At 42.6% G+C, this 19,805-nt stretch overlaps 1 protein-coding gene across 2 annotated transcripts in view; it reads left to right on the top strand.

Moving 5' to 3' along the window:
• The window catches only part of LOC117967727 (sodium/calcium exchanger 1-like), a 54,326-nt gene that overhangs the window by 24,063 nt on the left and 10,458 nt on the right, over positions 1-19,805 (top strand). For both annotated transcript variants that reach the window (XM_059015893.1, XM_059015894.1), the window contains 4 exons: positions 12,694-12,800; positions 14,452-14,579; positions 15,971-16,070; positions 17,486-17,758. In XM_059015893.1, coding sequence (XP_058871876.1) covers positions 12,694-12,800; positions 14,452-14,579; positions 15,971-16,070; positions 17,486-17,758 — 608 coding nt within the window. The remainder of the gene's footprint in view (positions 1-12,693; positions 12,801-14,451; positions 14,580-15,970; positions 16,071-17,485; positions 17,759-19,805) is intronic.

Consider the following 19,805-nt stretch of genomic DNA (forward strand, 5'->3'; position numbering starts at 1 on the left):
TCTTTCTTGCTTGCTTTCTGTCTCCATATCTCTTTCTTGCTTGCTTTCTGTCTCCATATCTCTTTCTTTCTTGCTTGCTTTCTGTCTCCATATCTCTTTCTTGCTTGCTTGCTTTCTGTCTCCATATCTCTTTCTTTCTTGCTTGCTTTCTGTCTCCATATCTCTTTCTTTCTTGCTTGCTATCTGTCTCCATATCTCTTTCTTGCTTGCTTGTTTTCTGTCTCCATATCTCTTTCTTTCTTGCTTGCTTTCTGTCTCCATATCTCTTTCTTTCTTGCTTGCTTTCTGTCTCCATATCTCTTTCTTTCTTGCTTGCTTTCTGTCTCCATATCTCTTTCTTTCTTTCTTGCTTTCTGTCTCCATATCTCTTTCTTTCTTGCTTGCTTTCTGTCTCCATATCTCTTTCTTGCTTGCTTTCTGTCTCCATATCTCTTTCTTTCTTGCTTTATGTCTCCATATCTCTTTCTTTCTTGCTTGCTTTCTGTCTCCATATCTCTTTCTTGCTTGCTTTCTGTCTCCATATCTCTTTCTTTCTTGCTTTATGTCTCCATATCTCTTTCTTTCTTGCTTGCTTTCTGTCTCCATATCTCTTTCTTTCTTGCTTGCTTTGTCTCCATATCTTTCTTTCTTTCTTCCTATCTGTCTTTCCATCTCTCTCTATCTCTTTCCCTATCCCCTTTTTCTTTCTTTCTTTCTGCATCCCTCTTTCTTCCTATCTGTCTTATCTCTTTCCATGTCCCTTTTCTTTCTTTCTTTCTTTCTCTTTCCATATCCTTTTCTCTCTCCCTCACTCCTCTCGCTGAAGGCTCTGGCGTCGTCGCGGGTTCCACTCTTAGAATTCTACCTGTTGCCATGCCAACGCCACCTTCGTCTATCTTCCACTGGTCTGTGCGTGTAATCCACAGAATTAGCTCCCGATGAGTAAACAGGGTTTAAAATAAGAAAAGAAGCTGGCAGTCAAACACAGCTTGTTAAACAGCCTGTGTGCCTCCTTCGGCCGTGATTTGAATGTTAACCTTAAACCGAATCCCTGATTTGTAAATTTGATGTCTTTTTAGAGCTTTTGGCTTCTGAAATTGGACAACGGTTCATAAGTGAGTTAAATGTGGTGAGGCTATTAAAAACGAGAACGTCAGGTTGCCAAAAGTGTGGATTACAAGCCCAGGGCAGTTCCAGCTAAGACAATATAAAGTAGTTACTGTACACTCCACTTAGAATCCAGTTTAATGCACAAGAAATGACTGCATTTACTAAATGGAACAATCAAAGCCACGACTTATCCTTACAGTGGATGCCCTTACTGTGCCTCTTTGCTAGATTCAGTACCTGTATCAACTCCTGTACAGCACAGAAAGCATTGTGGGTGGGGTGGTGTGGAGTGGGGTGGGGTAGGGGCGGAGCTATTTAAGATTAGGATTCCTAACCCAGCTAAACCAGGTGTCTCTATCCAAGCGCGTGCCTTTTTGCTAGATTCAGTACCTGTATCAACTCCTTTCCAGCACAGAAAGCATTGTGTGTGTGTTAGGGTTTAGTTACTGTGTTTATCAAAGGGAGGGATGATTTCATTTTCATCACTGCTCTGTTATACCCAGCTTTGGCAGAGGAATACAGAACACAGTCCGGTGGATTAGTACTGTGGTTTAAAAGATTTGTACTGTGTGCAAGCGCGTGCGAGAGAGGCAGAAAAATGAGTTTCTTAGAAAATCGGGAGCTTTTTTTTCGCGCGAATCCTTGACTGGTTTGCAGATTCTGTTGTATGCCAAAGCTGCATCTCCCTGTTGTCAGTTTCAGTCGCGAAGTGCAAGACAGTAGATCTGACATTGAGTGGTGAATAAAAGGTCTTCAAATTTTTTTATACGACAAAAAAAATTCTGCGTATTTTTTCATAGTTTATTTTAAAAAATGGTTAATAGATTATTATGGGATATCTCTCTCAGTATCTGTTTGTTCTGTCATGTGTACCGACTGTACAGGATGTTTTAGAGCTCCATTGAGACCACAGAGCTGCTTTAAACATCTAAAAAGCAGCCAGACTCTAACCCCAAAGAATACATTAGTGTGATATATCTTACCCGAGCAAATGGCTCCTTAATTTGGCATGTGTGTTGGTTTGGGAGCTGCTAACTTATATAAAAGGTTGTATTTATGAAGTTGTAAAGTGCAGGGCTGTAGCAGGGATGATGCATGGCTTTTAATAAAGACAATCTGCTTGGATTTCAACTGCAACTCTGGTGGGACATGGGCTATGAAAGTAATTTGACTTTGAAAGCAAACACGAGCCAGGCAACCGGGAAAAAATACCGGGCAACTTTTAGAAGGGTCACCCTAAGATTGAAAAATTGTGCTGTCGTTACAGCGCTTGTGTGTGTTCCGTAGTTTCCAGGACACCCGGGTTGCCACTGACAACTGACATAGTATTCTGGGATGTGTTCTGTACCAGACAGCGCGGTTTCCAGCATTGATCTGTTTTTGCTAGCTGAGCTCCGCAGTGTCACAGTATTTCCGATCGACCGGGTATCGTTCTTATGATTCCAGAGAGATGATCTCTAATCAATAGCAGTAAAGAGGGTGGGAGCGAAGAAGGCAGCAAGCCCTGATGATGTGTCAAGATGCTTTTAAACCTGGATTTTGTATTCACGAGGATACAGTAAAGCAGGTTGTGTCCTGGGCTGGGAATTTGTTTTCTGAAACTTTGGATTTTCTGAAGATAGCTTACACGCAAACTCTGCACTGGGGGTTATAGGTATGTCAGACTTATATGCATATAGCTGAAGACGCGCTTATCCAAGTGCAATGAGACTTGGCGTTTTTTATCCTGTGCTATTCTGTTCGTTAAGCTAAGATACACGGCTCAAATTCATTTTTGATTTACAGCCTTGGCCAGGATGGCTGTTGCTGACAATCCAGCAGCCCGTTTGGTTGATTACTTGTGAGCCAGCCTGGCACTCGGAGGAAGTCTGTCTGTCTCGTATTTAATCAGAGCTAATTGAAGAGGCCTGGGAGCTGGAGCTCAGTTCAGTTAGGTCGAGGATGAGAAGGGAGGAGGTGAAAAGCTGCCCGCGGCTTCATACTGTGGCAGATCTGTAGCCTGTCACTGATTAATACCTCCGTCTTTCTTTGCAAGGCACTGGAACAGAGAGAAAGAACATACGGGGAAATCAAGGGAAACATCAAGGGGTGGATTTTAATAGCTCGAAAAAGGATACTGTAAACCCACTGTAAAAATTATATAAAACCATTGTAAACCAACTGTAAAACTAATATAAAACCATTGTAAACCCATTGCAAACCTAATACAAAACCATTGTAAACCTACTGTAAAAGTAACATAAAACCATTGTAAACCTACCGTAAAACTAATATAAACGTACTGTAAACCCACTGTAAAACTAATATAAAACCATTGTAAACCAGCTGTAAACTCACTGTAAAACTAATATAAAACCATTGTAAACCAACTGTAAACCCACTGTAAAACTAATATAAAACCATTGTAAACCAACTGTAAACCCACTGTAAAACTAATATAAAACCATTGTAAACCAACTGTAAACCCACTGTAAAACTAATATAAAACCATTGTAAACCAACTGTAAACTCACTGTAAAACTAATATAAAACCGTTGTAAACTCACTGTAAACCTATGCAATGAGAGTATTATCTCCATCCCTGAGAATAGTAATCAGGTAAGTTATTGTATATTAGGAACGTGTCGCTGGCTTGAAGGGACTGTAGTCAGTGTGTTTTGTAGCTTCGGGGAGCTGATTTGTGGATACTCCCCTGACGGTTTGTGATTTATGAGCTGTTTCGTGAGGAGAGGCAGGGGTGAGTGATGACACCGCAGGGGGGGATGCCGCACACGATCATGACAGGAGGGGAGATCAATGAAGGAGGAAATAACAGGAAGGAGGGAGAGAGAGAGAGAGAACTGGACATGTGATGGCGTAGCCCTGGATGCGAAGATTATCAAGCTTACTGACACCTCGTAATTGGATTTCTGGAAACCTTACAAAAAAAAATAGTAATAATAATGTGAATTCAGAAACAGCTGCTTGGGTTTGTGACGATCGCTGCTTTTCTTAAAGAATCTGTGGAGAACAGCGACCCACACAAACCCAAGCAGCTGTTTCTTCACAAATTAGCCCTATCAACACCAGTGGACCTCACCTGATTTCTTTGGAGACCGAAATCAGAACAATCTATTAATCAGATGGATCCGTTCAGCGATACATTTTTCAGTTGGAGCGGAGTGATAGACAGAAGAGCGTGATGACGAATCATCCAAGTTCATCCCAGACATGCTCGATTTGGATTGCGATCCGAAAAATGTAAAAATAAAGTTGGAAATATTTTTTTCCGGTAGAGTGCTGTTATTTTGTAAATTCCGAATTTTTAATCTCTTTATTACTGTACAGCTATGGCCACAAGTTTCGCATCACACTATAGAATTAACTATATAAAGCTATGGCTAAAAACTACATGTTTGTAGACAGTCCCTAAACACTTCCAGATGGCTTCCAAATCTACACAGCTCTGTCTCTTTAATGGACAGATTAAACCACTTCTCATCAGCTTGGTACTGCAGCGAATTCATCACTTAATAGAATAGAGAAGGGGAAAACAACACAATTTTAAGGTCACCTATTGTAGATTATAAAACAGTAACCATGGCGATTGCCGATGTGTCATAGGCCTGGGGCAGCGGTGGAGTCGGTTAGGCAAATAGCGGTCTGATGCTGATGTCGGTATTATTAACTCATCAGCCGCTAGGAGCTGATCCATTTCAGCATGCCAAGCCATCAGTGCAAAAAGAAAGCTTGATCAGTAACTTCACCACGTACGCAGTGTGGATTAGTGGTTAGGGCTCTGGACTCTTGACCGGAGGGTCGTGGGTTCAATCCCAGGTGGGGGGACTCTGCTGCTGTACCCTTGAGCAAGGTACTTTACCTAGATTGCTCCAGTAAAAACCCAACTGTATAAATGGGTAATTATATGTAAAAATAATGTGATATCTTTGTAAGTCGCCCTGGATAAGGGCGTCTGCTAAAAAATAAATAAGAAGAAGAACGAATTCAAAGACAGCTTTTCTGTTCTTTGGTATGAAATAGTTTTGAGTACTCTTTGTAATGACGGCAGGGAGGTTAACGCACCAAGTGGAAGGTGCCAAGCCTTTCTGAGACTTTCAAGAGAACCAGTAATATATACACTTTTTTTTCTTCAACATGCATTGCGATCGCAAGCGTCTGCCTGCCTTTGCAATTCATATTCTCGGTTTCTGTTTAATTGGTGATCTTCGACGTACCATTTCAGATCAAAGAATATATTAGTACCTTAACAGGAATCACTTGCACTGTACAGAATATACACCCCCTCATACAGACTCCCCCGCTGGGTCTATTGTTAGCATCTTCTTGATATTTCAATTAATATTTGTACTGAACTGCAAGTTCATTTGAATAGCTAGTCCTTGAGTCCCCCCTGCTTTAAGATATAAACTCCAGCCCTAGAGATTAGCTGTGCTATCCATTTGTTTCAGCCAATTTGCTGCCTTTAACTTGATTGTAAGCTTACCATGGTAATTTGGAGTTTTCCCCCATGCTTTTAAAGGAGGCTGTGTGGTCCAGTGTTTAAAGAAAAGGGCTTGTAACCAGGAGGTCCCTGGTTCAAATACCACCTCAGCCACTGACTCATTGTGTGACCCTGAGCAAGTCATTTAACCTCCTTGTGCTCTGTCTTTCGGGTGAGACGTAGTTGTAAGTGACTCTGCAGCTGATGCATAGTTCACACACCCTAGTCTCTGTAAGTTGCCTTGGATAAAGACGTCTGCTAAATAAACTAATAATAATAATAAAATGCTTTTTCACTGGTTATACAGTATTTACCATAGTTTATCATGGTTTGACATCCTTTTTTTTTAATATGCTTTACCATACTTCTCTGGGCACAAACCTTGCCAATGCTTTACCATGCTTCACTACAGTTTGCTATGATTTTACTACGGGACACTTTTATAAGGGTGCCTAAGACTAGTGCTATCTTTTCAAACCTTATACTTCAAAAGAGCCACAGCTCAAATCAGCCATATATAAAGCTCAATAAAGTTCCACAACACAATGATGACAAGAGCAGTGAAAAGAGAATTAAAGGGCAGGCCAAATGGATTTTAAACCCTCCCTGGCGTCCCTTTTAAGAAGTAAGCAAAACCAAATGAGAAAGGAAATTGGCAGATGCACCAGGGCAGCGTCAATACCCAGAGAGGAGGAAGTCGATATTAACCCTTCGTGACAAGATCATTCCAGCCATCGATTCTGCTATTAGAAGCCACTTCAAACAGCTCTGTCACTTTTGTAAGGGGCAAGGTAGATGGGTATTTATCCAAAATGTTTAGGCGCTATTCTGTGCATGCAATTGATCGACGTCTTGGTCGTCAGCTATTTAATGATCATGCTATTAGTTTTGAATTCACAGCCCTGGCTGGGCGATGGATTACTGACACGCTTGTTTTAATGGATTTCCAACAAGACAATAATTGACTCAAATCACTGATCACTGATCACTGATCACATTTGGTTTACTGGCACTGAAATAACTCCATTGCAAAGAAAAACAATGTGGTTAGTTATGTCCTCTACATTTTAAAACTCAGCCAATAACCCATTCTTTTACAGAGCCTTATGAATTATTAAACTCAAAACTAAAAAAGCTCTTTTTTTATGAATATTGCAAGAAGGATGTCTTTCAATAATTGAAGCTGCGTGTCTCTGGGCACTCTGAGGTCTGTCTCCCTGCTTTTCAGCTCAGTGCAAGATGACATGTCAGAATAAATAGCTGGGCATTAATCTGCAGCAGAAATACCACCTTCCCCTGGTTATGTGCTGTGCAAATGCCAGATTAGTATCTAATGCGGTTTTCATACACCCACAGGCAACCCAGCGGAACCTCGCATACATGAGTGTATTAAACAGATATCAAAATACCAAAGCAAGCCATCAACATTGTTTTCACAGTGTTTATGGGACACATACTGGACTGGACTGTGCGCATTGATTGAAAAACTCCTCAATTGCAAGGCTTTTCGTGGTTCTGACGCGGTTTATTCCCTACCTATACAAAGGATGCAAATGACATTTAATAGAGAAAAGTGTAAAGTACTGCACGCAGGCAGTAAAAATGTGCATTATAAATATCCTATTGGAGATACTGAAATTGAAGAAGGAATCTATGATAAAGACCTAGGAGTTTATGTTGACTCAGAAATGTCTTCATCTAGACAATGTAGGGAAGCTATAAAAAAAAAGGCCAACAAAATGCTCGGATATATAGTGAGAAGTGTTGAATTTAAATCAAGGGAAGGAATGTTAAAACTGTACAATGCATTAGTAAGACCTCATTGAGAATATTGTGTTCAGTTCTGGTCACCTCGCTACAAAAAGGATATTGCTTTTCTAGAAAGAGTGCAAAGAGGAGCGACCAGAATTATTTTGGGTTTAAAAGGCATGTCACATGCAGACAGGCTAAAAGAATTGAATCTATTCAACAAAAGACTACGCAGTGATCTGATTCAAGCATTCAAAATCCTAAAAGGTAGTGACAATGTCGACCCAACTGACGTTTTCGACCTGAAAAAAGAAACAAGGACCAGGGGTCACAAGTGGAAATTAAAGGGGCATTCAGAACAGGAAATAGGAGGGACTTTTTTACACAGAGAATTGTGAGGGTCTGGAACCAACCCCCCAGTAATGTTGTTGAAGCTGACACCCTGGGATCCTTCAAGAAGCTGCTTGATGAGATTCTGGGATCAATAAGCTACTAACAACCAAACGAGCAAGATGGGCCGAATGGGGCCTCCTCTCGTTTGGAAACTTATTTTCTTATGTTCTTATGCAAGAGAGAGTTTTAAAACTGCAGAATTGTGCAGTACACACGCCACCTGATATTAAAGTAAGGAACATGTTGAAGCAGCCCCTTAATGCACAGCATAATTGATCATTCTCAATAGATTTAATAAAGGAGACAGCGTCAATTCAAGTCCATTAGGTGGTTTTTGGATGATGTTTCCTGGAGACAAATTTACTCCGGCTTAATTAAATTGGGGGGAAGGGAATAACAAATCAATTTCTAAGCGAAGGGATCTGGAAAATATAGATTTTTTTTTAATACTACAAACTCCTGTAGTATTCACATGAACTGCATAAAGGCTCCAGTGAGAATTGCAACTCCTTGTTGCCAAGGCATTCAAATCCATTCTACAGTCTCTCATATTACTGTATGTGCTGAATAGCTACAGCAGTAGAGTTTATCGTGCGTGTCTTGTGTACAGCACAGAAAGACTCTGCAAATCCATTGTAAGGCAAGAGTTTATTTTAGACGTTTTAAAGTTGTTTTGTAGATGGCCCGCATTCTGTGTTTACTGGGTCTCTTACTCTTTTTAAGTTTCTTGCTTTCTTTCTGCTATTTCCCAAAAGTACTGTTCTAAAGTTTTGATGAGTTTGAAGAACTGCTCAAATCAAATAGCACAGATGGGATTCACAGTGGGATCAACATTGTAAAGCACAGAGAGGTCTGGTAAAGCATAGGGAAGCATTGTAAAGCACAGATAGGTCTGGTAAAGCATAGGGAAGCATTGTAAAGCACAGAGAGGTCTGGTAAAGCATATTAAAAAACAAATCATGGTAAACTAACCCAAATAAAAGCTTCCCATAGTAAAAGCTCAGCAAAGCGTAATTAAGCACAGTGAAAGCGTGGTAAAGCATAGGCTTTAGAACTGGAAAGGTTTTGGTCTGCATTAGTTTTATGGCCCCCCACCAAACAGTAGCATTCCAAGAATATTCAAAAACAAATTCTGTCCTACAAAAGCAAGCCCTTCTGTTTGACCTGTGGTTCCTATCGATGAAATTATCGTATTCAATTCCTGCCAAAAACTTTGCATATTTTTTTTACAATCTTTTGTTGCTGTTGTTGTTTTATTATTATTATCGTTGTTGAATTTGAATGTGATTTGAACCCGGGTCTCCAGAGGTGAAGAGCGAGAGTAGTAACCGACTACGCCACTCAGCCCTCGAGGGTTTGGGCAAGTTGGAAATAACAGCCAGTGATTTCTCAAGTGGGAGGTTAGGGAGGAGAACACAGCCTAAAGGTCAGTGCATTCATGATTGCTGGGAGCATTGACTGCGTTCAAAGAAACTCTTTTTTCTGCAGAAGTACAGCCAGTGTTTTTTGTTTAGTATTGATTTTAGCTGAAAACCGACACATTTTCTGTGTGTTTTGTTTATTTTATTTTGTGTGCTTCGTTGGTAAATTACCATTGTTCTGCTGTAAATGGCTTCTCGTTGAATGCACTGGGAATTTTTACTGGGAAGATACAGTCCCTGTTGGGAAGATGTATTTACGTTACTGGGATTATTATTAATTTTCTACAATTCAGAATGAAAAACAGTAGCAATACAGCTAAACTTAAATTGACTGGCTTTACAATTATTGATAGTGCTTGGAGATGAGGGACTGGGAGGGAGGGAAGCAGTGTGGCTCTAGTGGAGCTGAGGAGGGACTGGGAGGGAGGGAAGCAGTGTGGCTCTAGTGGTTAGAGCTGAGGAGGGACTGGGAGGGAGGGAAGCAGTGTGGCTTTAGTGGTTAGAGCTGAGGAGGGACTGGGAGGGAGGGAAGCAGTGTGGCTCTAGTGGTTAGAGCTGAGGAGGGACTGAGAGGGAGGGAAGCAGTGTGGCTGTATTTCTGGCTATACCATGTATTTGGCTATGAAGTGTTTTTTATAAAGGCATTCTTTTTCAAAAGAAAAATTTGGAACGTGTATTTTTTATTAGCTATATAACCATCTCTCTGCTGCCCCATTGGCTTAAGTGACGGAGCTGTGATCCTTCATGTCTGCGTTGCATTGATAAATGCATTGATGGCCGTTTGCACAAGATTAATAGATTATGTGATTAGCTCAATTAATCTATATTTCCTGCACAGCAAGCAGCGCGAATTGCATGCTGGTAATCTATTCATCAAGTAGGAGAAAGGGGTCGATAACGCTTTTGTTAATTATACGCTGATACAAATATACTGTATACTATTAGGCACCATATTAATCTTTCATAAAGCATGCCATGGTATCTACACATACATTGACTGGCTGCAGAATTATTAATAGTGCTGAGGGACTGGGAGGGAAGGAGTATGACTCCAGTGGTTAGAGCTGAGGAGGGACTGGGAGGGAGGGAAGCAGTGTGGCTCTAGTGGTTAGAGCTGAGGAGGGACTGGGAGGGAGGGGAGCAATGTGGCTCTAGTGGAGCTGAGGAGGGACTGGGAGGGAGGGGAGCAATGTGGCTCTAGTGGAGCTGAGGAGGGACTGGGAGGGAGGGAAGCAGTGTGGCTCTAGTGGTTAGAGCCGAGGAGGGACTGGGAGGGAGGGAAGCAGTGTGGCTCTAGTGGTTAGAGCCGAGGAGGGACTGGGAGGGAGGGAAGCAGTGTGGCTCTAGTGGTTACAGCTGAGGAGGGACTAGGAGGGAAGCAGTGTGGCTCTAGTGGTAAATTCAAATTAGAGCTGTTTTTGATGTAACTATTTAAATCAATTTAATAAACCCGGCCTTTGACCTTGACTGCTGCCTTCACTAACAGAACAGTTGACTAACTTGGCTGAAACTTTCTGTGAGAAACGAAGGCGGGGCTGGCTTTGCGTTGCTCAGTTTAGCACAGTAATTCCCTATTCTCCCGGCTGCATTGTCTTCACAGAAGAAGATCTGGCAATTAAACTGGTGGCTAATTACAGAGGCCCGGTAGAGACGATGAACACCTACCTTTAGCTCTCCGTTAATGAGAAGGGTGTAATTGCAATGAGCTCAGCTGCATAGACTCCCACTCTTCTGCATCACTGCTTTTATCATACAAAGAATACAAATGGATAGAGAGGGCATCATCTTCCAGTTCAGTGCTTTGTTACGCTGCTTTGAATTGTTCTGTAGAACTCCCTTTACTAAGCTTGTGTGGACGGCAGTGTAACCTAGTGGTTAGAGCTGAGGGACTGGGAGGCAGTGTAACCTAGTGGTTAGAGCTGAGATACTGGGAGGCAGTGTGGTCTAGTGGTTAGAGCTGAGGGACTGGGAGGCAGTGTGGTCTAGTGGTTAGAGCTGAGGAGGGACTGGGAGGGAGGGAAGCAGTGTGGCTCTAGTGGTTAGAGCTGAGAAGGGACTGGGAGGGAGGGAAGCAGTGTGGCTCAAGTGGTTAGAGCTGAGAAGGGACTGGGAGGGAGGGAAGCAGTGTGGCTCTAGTGGTTAGAGCTGAGGAGGGACTGGGAGGGAGGGAAGCAGTGTGGCTCAAGTGGTTAGAGCTGAGAAGGGATTGGGAGGGAGGGAAGCAGTGTGGCTCTAGTGGTTAGAGCTGAGTAGGGACTGGGAGGGAGGGAAGCAGTGTGGCTCTAGTGGTTAGAGCTGAGGAGGGACTGGGAGGGAGGGAAGCAGTGTGGCTCTAGTGGTTAGAGCTGAGGAGGGACTGGGAGGGAGGGAAGCAGTGTGGCTCTAGTGGTTAGAGCTGAGGAGGGACTGGGAGGGAGGGAGGCAGTGTGGCTCTAGTGGTTAGAGCCAAGGTAAGCTTCAGAAAAATGCAACTTTATAAAATAAACAAAGAAATAAAACTGGGACATGTTTCAGATCATACCAAAATATGTAACACCTCTGCAAAATCAATCACTTGCAGTGAGACTGAAAAAAAAACAAAACTTCAGTCCTTTATTTTATTTCCCCATCTTTTTACCAGGCTTCTATATTGAAAGCAATTTTGAATTCTGGTTGATTATTGTTATTATTATTAGTGCTGACAAAGCCCACCTTGATAGATTACTCTTTGCCAGTCCCACTGAACAGGCAATTTATCATCAAACCATTTTCCCTCAGCACTGGCATTTAGAAAGCTGTTTTTGCGACCAGCCTGTAGTGTGTGTATATGTGTTTGGGTTGTTTCCAGAGATGTATTGTTTTTCTTTGCTTTCGTTATGAGCTAATGCTAAGGTTTGTAAACGGGGTCATACAACGCTCAAGGTCGTTTCACCCAATCGGAGCACAGATTAATTTCTTATGCAGCAGCCTCCCTCTGCTCTGTGCTGGTGGAGCAGAGAAAGAGAAAGGGAGGCTCTTACACTCTCTGAACAGCCTCCCTCTGTGCTGGTGGAGCAGAGAAAGAGAAAGGGAGGCTCTTACACTCTCTGAACAGCCTCCCTCTGCTCTGTGCTGGTGGAGCAGAGAAAGAGACTCTTATACTCTCTGAACAGCCTCCCTCTGTGCTGGTTGAACAGAGTAAGAGAAAGGGAGGCTCTTATACTCTCTGAACAGCCTCCCTCTGTGCTGGCGGAACAGAGTAAGAGAAAGGGAGGCTCTTATACTCTCTGAACAGCCTCCCTCTGTGCTGGTGGAGCAGAGAGAGAGAAAGGGAGGCTCTCATACTCTCTGAACAGCCTCAGTACAGTGCTTGCTTTATTGTTCATCTAAGATCAGTCAATAATAATTCTGATGTATAATCATAATAATAATAATAATAATAATAATAATACGATTCAAGCAGAGTAAGGTTGTGTCTTTTAAGGGTTAATGATGAATGCTTTCTCTCTCCCTCTCTCTCGCTCTCTCTCCCTCTCTCTCTTGCTCTCTCTCCCTCTCTCTCTCGCTCTCTCTAACCTGCAGTTTTTCCCCTCCTTGTTTCAGGAAGACCATCGAGGTGAAGATTATTGACGATGAGGAGTATGAGAAGAACAAGGCCTTCACCATTGTGCTTGGGGAGCCAGTGCTGGTGGAGATAGGGCAGAAACATGGTAAGACTGGCTCTATCACCAGCGCCATTCCAGACCATACAACAGGTTTTACAAAGAGGAACCAGCTTCACACATCACAGTGTCGTTTTGTTCCACCTCGTCTATTTATGAGCAAATCACCACACCGAGTCGCCACCTTTCCCTTTATCCAGCTTCCCGGCTTGTCTGGGGCACGGAACAGCCTCCCATTCAAATCCTGTGACTTGTCAACTCTGCTAGCCCCAGCCTTCTCTACCCCAGTAGTGGTTAGGGGTCTGGACTCTTGACCGGAGGGTCGTGGGTTCAATCCCAGGTGGGGGACACTGCTGCTGTACCCTTGAGCAAGGTACTTTACCTAGATTGCTCCAGTAAAAACCCAACTGAATAAATGGGTAATTGTACGTAAAAATAATGTGATATCTTGTAACAATTGTAAGTCGCCCTGGATAAGGGTGTCAGCTAAGAAATAAATAATAATAATAATAATAATAATAGTATAACAATGACAAGGCTGATCTGGCCTGTGTTGCATTTGGCAGAACTGAAGAGCAGCTCCTGAACAGCAACTTGAACGCACTAAAAATGAAATCTGCTCAGAATGACTCCAAACATCATAAAAGAGGGCAGTATAATAATAATAAAAAAAACTAGAAAATGAAATTTAAAGCTACTTTAAGCTCCTCTAGTTTATTTTCTGTATTATCACCAGGCTCTTGTCAGCATTAAATATAAGCCCTGCAAGGCAGAGAGTGGAGATAGCCACTTAGGCAGCATCGATCCCCACTGTAATAAATAATAGATAGCCCTGTATTGTATTTTTATGTTTTTGATGTTTGAATGAAAACCCACCAGACTAACCTTTGGCTACTAAAGACTAATAATAGATATTGTTTTGATGTTTTGAGTTTTTTGGCTGGAGGGACTCTGAACAGGAGTCTCATTTTCAAGGACGTTTTTGAAAGACAGCGCTGAAAGACGTCAACGTTTTATATTTAGTCTCTGGACTGGGAGACAGGAGTTTATTTTGAATGCCTTACACACAGACTGACTTACAGCTGCACAAACCGATTATTCAATTGTCCGGATGGAGCACTCCACAGGCGAGGGTCGTTGGTGTGGATCGGGGGTGCTGATTCACCGTTCAGAGTTAATTAAGAAACAGCTGCTTGAGTTTGTGTGGGTCGCTGTTCTCCACAGAGTAAAAAAAAAAGCAGCGATCATCACAAACCCAAGCAGCTGTTTCTTAATTTGTTCTTATTAGGACTGAAATCATTGTATTTTGTACCTTGCTCTTAATTGTACTGTCATTCTTTATGTATTGTTTGTATACAACTGTAAGTCGCCCTGGGTAAGGGCGTCTGCTAAGAAATTAATAATAATAAATAAATAATAAATAATGGTAAATCAGCCTAATCCACAGCAGCGACCCTCGCCTGACTTCAGTGAAGAGCTTGATCCCAGTAATCGAATAATCATTTTGGGCTGCAAGTCTGACTGTGTAGCCTAGTGGTTAGAGCTGAGGGACAAGGTGGCGGGAGTTGAAGCCGAGTTGGAATCTCATCTGTGTTTTAAACCCGCCTCCGTTAGAGCAGTGTGTTTCGCTGGGTTAAAGTCTGAGTCAGTCTGAGACGTCTGGTGATTATTTGATTTTCTTTCTGTGTGTTCCCTTTAGGAGACTCCAATGAGAACAAGCCTTTCTCCACTGAAGGGGAGGATGAGCAGATTGCCAAGATGGGCTGCCCTAGTCTGGGTGAACACACCCGACTGGAGATCGTCATTGAGGAGTCCTACGAGTTTAAGGTAACTTCCACGTTTCTGGTTTTAAAGACTTCAATCAAGTCCCCTCTTTCCCTTCTTTTTTTCTAGGCTGAAGAGATTATTTTAACCTGTCCTCATAGCTCATGTCCTGGGATCAGCCTAGTTGCCCTTCTCTCTCGGTTTTTAGAGGAGAGAAAATTGGGCCAGTGAGCCAGCGTGTTTCCTTACAAGAGCCCAGCTGGTCGTTCAGATTTTTTTTTCTCTGCTTTAGGAATGATCTATCTAGAACTTCAGCAACTCAGGAAGTCAGGAAGATATCAATTCAAAATAGGGGAGATATTTTTCAATGATTGTTACCCTCAAAAGTATACCGTAATCCCTGCTGAGAGGAAAAACTGGAAATATGCATATTGGGTATTTCAAAGTAAACTAAAGGCTTTGCAAAATGCCCTCTAATTATATATATATATATATATATATATATATATATATATATATATATATATATAGTTACGATCTGAATAGGATCTCCACCGTTTTCCTTCAAATGCTTCCTTTCAGTTTCTTTATCCCAATGGAATAACACTTTGCTTTCTGCACACCGTCATTATTGTAGGGGGAAGGATCTGGTTTGTTGTTCTTTACAGGAGTCTCAAGCAGATACCTGCCTGCTCTGCGCTCAGCACAGCTCTGTTGCCCTACTTGCATTGCCCTACTTGCAATGCAAAAAACAGCCCCTATACACCTTGGCTTATTAGAGATGCAGCATTGACCGCTATCCTCACGTTACAATTATTCATCGACGTGGCTTTTATTGAGTGCAATTAATCATTCATTAATCATTAACCCTGATGTCCTATGTGGAGCCTCATGTGTGTGAATATATATATATATATATATATATATATATATATATATATATATATATAGGCTGTGTGGTCCAGTGGTTAAAGAAAAGGGCTTGTAACCAGGAGGTCCCTGGTTCAAATCCCACCTCAGCCACTGACTCATTGTGTGACCCTGTGCAAGTCACTTAACCTCCTTGTGCTCCATCCTTCGGGTGAGACGTTGTTGTAAGTGACTCTGCAGCTGATGCATAGTTCACACACCCTAGTCTCTGTAAGTCGCCTTGGATAAAGGCGTCTGCTAAATAAACAAATAATAATAATAATAAAGAAAGGGGCTTGATACCAGGAGGTTCAAATCCCGGCTCAGCCACTGACTCCCTGTGTGTGTGTGTGTGTGAGAGAGAGACCCTGAGCAAGTCACTTCACCTCCTTGTGCTCCGTCCTTCGGATGAGACGTAAAACGTTGCTTTCGAAAGCTTTTCTTTCTTGCTTTCTCAATGCAGCGAATGCTGTTGATTTATTACCTGCCTGTTGTTCCGTTGGTTGCTGACTGGCTGTGTGTGTGTATCTGTGTGTGTATCACAGAGTACAGTGGACAAGCTGATCAAGAAGACTAACCTGGCCCTGGTGGTGGGGAGCAGCAGCTGGAGGGAGCAGTTTGTTAACGCCGTTACCGTGAGCGCAGGTGAGCGTGCTACCAAGGCAACAGACAGCCTAGGCAGGCCCACAACAATGACATCATTCCAAGCACACCTCAGAATGGCCAGGTGTTCCGCTCGCTCAGATTCTAAGACCTCGGGCGCTATTTACAAAACTTGACCCCTTTAAGGGACGTGTGTGTCCCACAAATAAAATGATGCTAACTGATTTTTGCAATGAGGTAGGTGCACCAGACAGGGTTTTGAAAATGTACTGACAAGCTGGATCCGGTCATCCAAATTGTCAGTTTCCTCCTCGTGATGCTTGAGTCGCTCTCGAATCTGTTTTGAGAAGAAACTGCAGACCATGAAAATGACATACCGGTAATAGCCATCAATTAAAACCACAATCTAATGAGGTCTCTATCAAATCAGCTGCATTATTATTGGAAAGGAAGGGATGACCAGAGGATGACTGGATGTTAATTCTCCCTTTTCTCTTAGCCAGGAAGTGAATACAAAACGGTTCAAGACTGGTGACGTCTGCAGACAGCAAGAAGTCTGCCGGACGTGAATCTGCAGCTATCGCACACACATAGTGATTAGTGTAATCGCACAAACTGCCTCGCTCAGCCATCTGACACCTGCCTTACTGAGCATCTGCCTGGCTTCCTGTCCTTCCAGTGTGAAAACTACAACTTGGGGAGGGGGAGGCTAGATATGAATTAGACCAGGAAAGAGCACAGCAGTGTTTGCCAGCTTGAGTTTTGTTTTATAGATGCGGTCGCAGTGTATTGCCAGAAAAAAAACAAAAAAGGGATACTTCATCCAAATTTGCAGATCAACAGGTATAAAGACACTTTGACAAATCTAGTTCGTGTTGCCAAGGGGTAGGGGCGAATAGACGGACAGTCAAATACAAAAGCGACTGCTGGCTTTAGAAACCGGTAGTCACATGATTGGGAAGCATGCGGTTTCAGATGGACGGAAGCACAAAAATATTTTCTTTTGAAAAAAAATCAGAACACAAGCTGTATTTATGTCATTTTGATACATTGCATTATAACGAAATTAGAGCAAGTTATCGTGACAGTATCGTCAAAGAGAAAATTTAAATAACAGGCAGATTTGCCAGTTAGAAATGCTGCAACACATTTTAAAAGTAGCCTGTCCTCAAATGATATGCCAGGTGATCAGAACTGAAGAGCAGTTCTGTGATTGATCCCTTAGAAAAGTTTCCCATAGTAAAAGCACAGCAAAGTGTAATAAAGCATAGGAAAGCATGGTAAAAAAAAAATAGTGTGGTATGATAAAGCTTATTTATAAACATGTGAAACTGTGGCAAATGCATATGGGGAAAAGCATGGGGGAGGGAACTGCAAAAATACCACAGGAAACTTTTGTAAGGGATGCAGCCGATCTCTCGGCAGGGTTCAGTAATACCTGTCTCCTCTCGGCTCAGGTGACGATGATGAAGAGGAGAGCGGGGAGGAGCGGCTCCCGTCCTGCTTCGATTACATCATGCACTTCCTCACGGTCTTCTGGAAGGTCCTGTTCGCCTTCGTGCCCCCCACGGAGTACTGGAACGGCTGGGCCTGCTTCATCGTTTCCATCTCCCTCATCGGAGTGCTGACCGCCGTCACCGGGGACCTGGCTTCACACTTCGGCTGCACCGTGGGGCTCAAGGACTCGGTCACCGCCGTGGTGTTCGTGGCTCTCGGAACCTCAGTGCCAGGTACGGGCGGTTTCTTGGGTGGCGGAAGTCTTTAGTTATAACCAGGCCTGGATCCCAGTGAGGATTACTTTACTCTGTTGTGATTAGCTGACCCTGCCTATGTCATGGGTTACACCCACGGCATATCCCAACGCATTGTATTAAAGCGACTCGGGCATAATTCATGATGAGCAGAATCTCTTCTGGTTAACCTGTAACCCTTCCGCTACGGCCTCGCTAGAAATCGTTCATACGTGAACGATGATGTAACGGTGATGTTAGACACCCATTTTAAGCTGTCTTAAACAACCATTGGTTGCTTACCAAATGACTGACATCTCCTACAACCAATCAGGGATGGTTTCATATACTTTCAAAACGAAAGTAAAGTCAGATAGACAGAAAGCTAGACGAGTGATATTTTTTTTTCTTCTGTCGGGAGATGCGGCGATCACAAGTGCAAAGCTTACCAGAAATCATAGTAAATCGTCCAAAATGTTTATGAACACAATATGAATTAATGATGGGCAGAATCTCTTCTGATCACCTTTAACCCAAAACATGCATTTCTTTACTACTCAGTTTGTCGGCTGTAAAATGCGTGAATTTTTAGAACAAGCTGCCTTCCCAGACTACATTTAGCTGTTTCCAGCAGGCTGATTGCTTTTACTCTCCCCTGTCAAACTGATTTCCGTCTGACAGCCAGCCAGCCAGCAGCAGGGGATTTGAAGCGCTTCACGGCTGCCGTTTCTCGTTTAGCGGGATTTTGACAAGTCACCTGGTAATGGGGCACAAAAAAATAAACAAATAAAACAAATTCCACCGGTTCGCTCTGCGAACTTGCCTCTCTCTTCTGCCTCATACGGTTATCTGCCTGTTAGCATGAGCGAATGCAGGCTGATTTTATTCAATTGCACTCGTCTGTTTCGTTTCATTTGGGGGCCCTTCCTACCTAGGAGATCAACTGGGCTGAGCTGACAGGCGGATTGCAGGAGATGCTAGAGGACACTTTAGCTGGAGCGTTGACCCGTAAACTTCCTTCAAGGTCACAGGGAATCAAGTGGAAGGATGGCTGCACAGGGTTTAAAATGGAGCTTCCAGTTAAAATAGGCCAGCAGGTGAACGAGGGAGAGGATGAAGGCTGGAGAGGGGGTAACAAAGGTTTTTTTTAAATACATCGGAGGTTTTTGTCCGTTTAAGCGCAACTCAATCAGATGGGCATGCAGCATCGCAACGAAACAGATTTCTGTTGCAAGCGTTAATATTTACCGTCTCAACGTGGTAATTTCAAGAGTGAGTGGCTTCAAAATGTCCTTTTAAATGTGTCTGGTGTTTTGCAATCAGTTCTTCCACTATATATTGAGTTGTTATTTTTTCTCAAAATCTGCTTTCTCTGAACAAACAGCCTCCTTCATTCCACTCAAACTATGTGGCGATGTGACCTTCCATGTCAGCTCCACCTACTCTACACACACAGTATAGACACAGCGAGCACCAGAACCACTCACAGTTATTGCAAACAACATAGTAATAAGGGAAATGTAAAAACAGGAAGGGAGTTGAGCAAAGTGCCGACTAAGCGTCTGAATATGGAATATTTTTAATTGAATTTCAGGTATCGGAGCTTCATTGACTGTGACACTGTTCTGTGCAACCCCAAGCGTATTATACAGGCTAATTCAGGGGGGAGTTCCATGTGGGTTAGAATAAAGGGCCCCATAGCTGCAGATGAGATTAGGTTTTTTTGTAACAAATTATATTTTCTTAGTTTTAAAAAAATTTGCAGTCAACCTAAAAAGTTGCAAAACTGATTCCATTGACAAAGACTGATTTGATTGATCAAAACAGGATTTATAGTTTAAAAAAAAAACAGTCCTTCACAAAACATTCCTTGAACAGTTACTTACATTTTGATGACCTCATGAGTAAAAGTAAAAGGTTTGCACTTTCATTTCTTCGGCCCCTTCCCTTCTGTTTCTAGTGCATCGTTGCTACAGGTTGTGGGACGCTGCCAGTTTCAAAGTAACAAAGCGTGTTTCACCCCTGGGTCTGAGTTTGATGTTTACTA

The sequence above is a fragment of the Acipenser ruthenus genome, chromosome 51 (genome assembly GCF_902713425.1).
Source record: "Acipenser ruthenus chromosome 51, fAciRut3.2 maternal haplotype, whole genome shotgun sequence".
In the NCBI taxonomy this organism is placed as follows: Eukaryota; Metazoa; Chordata; class Actinopteri; order Acipenseriformes; family Acipenseridae; genus Acipenser; species Acipenser ruthenus.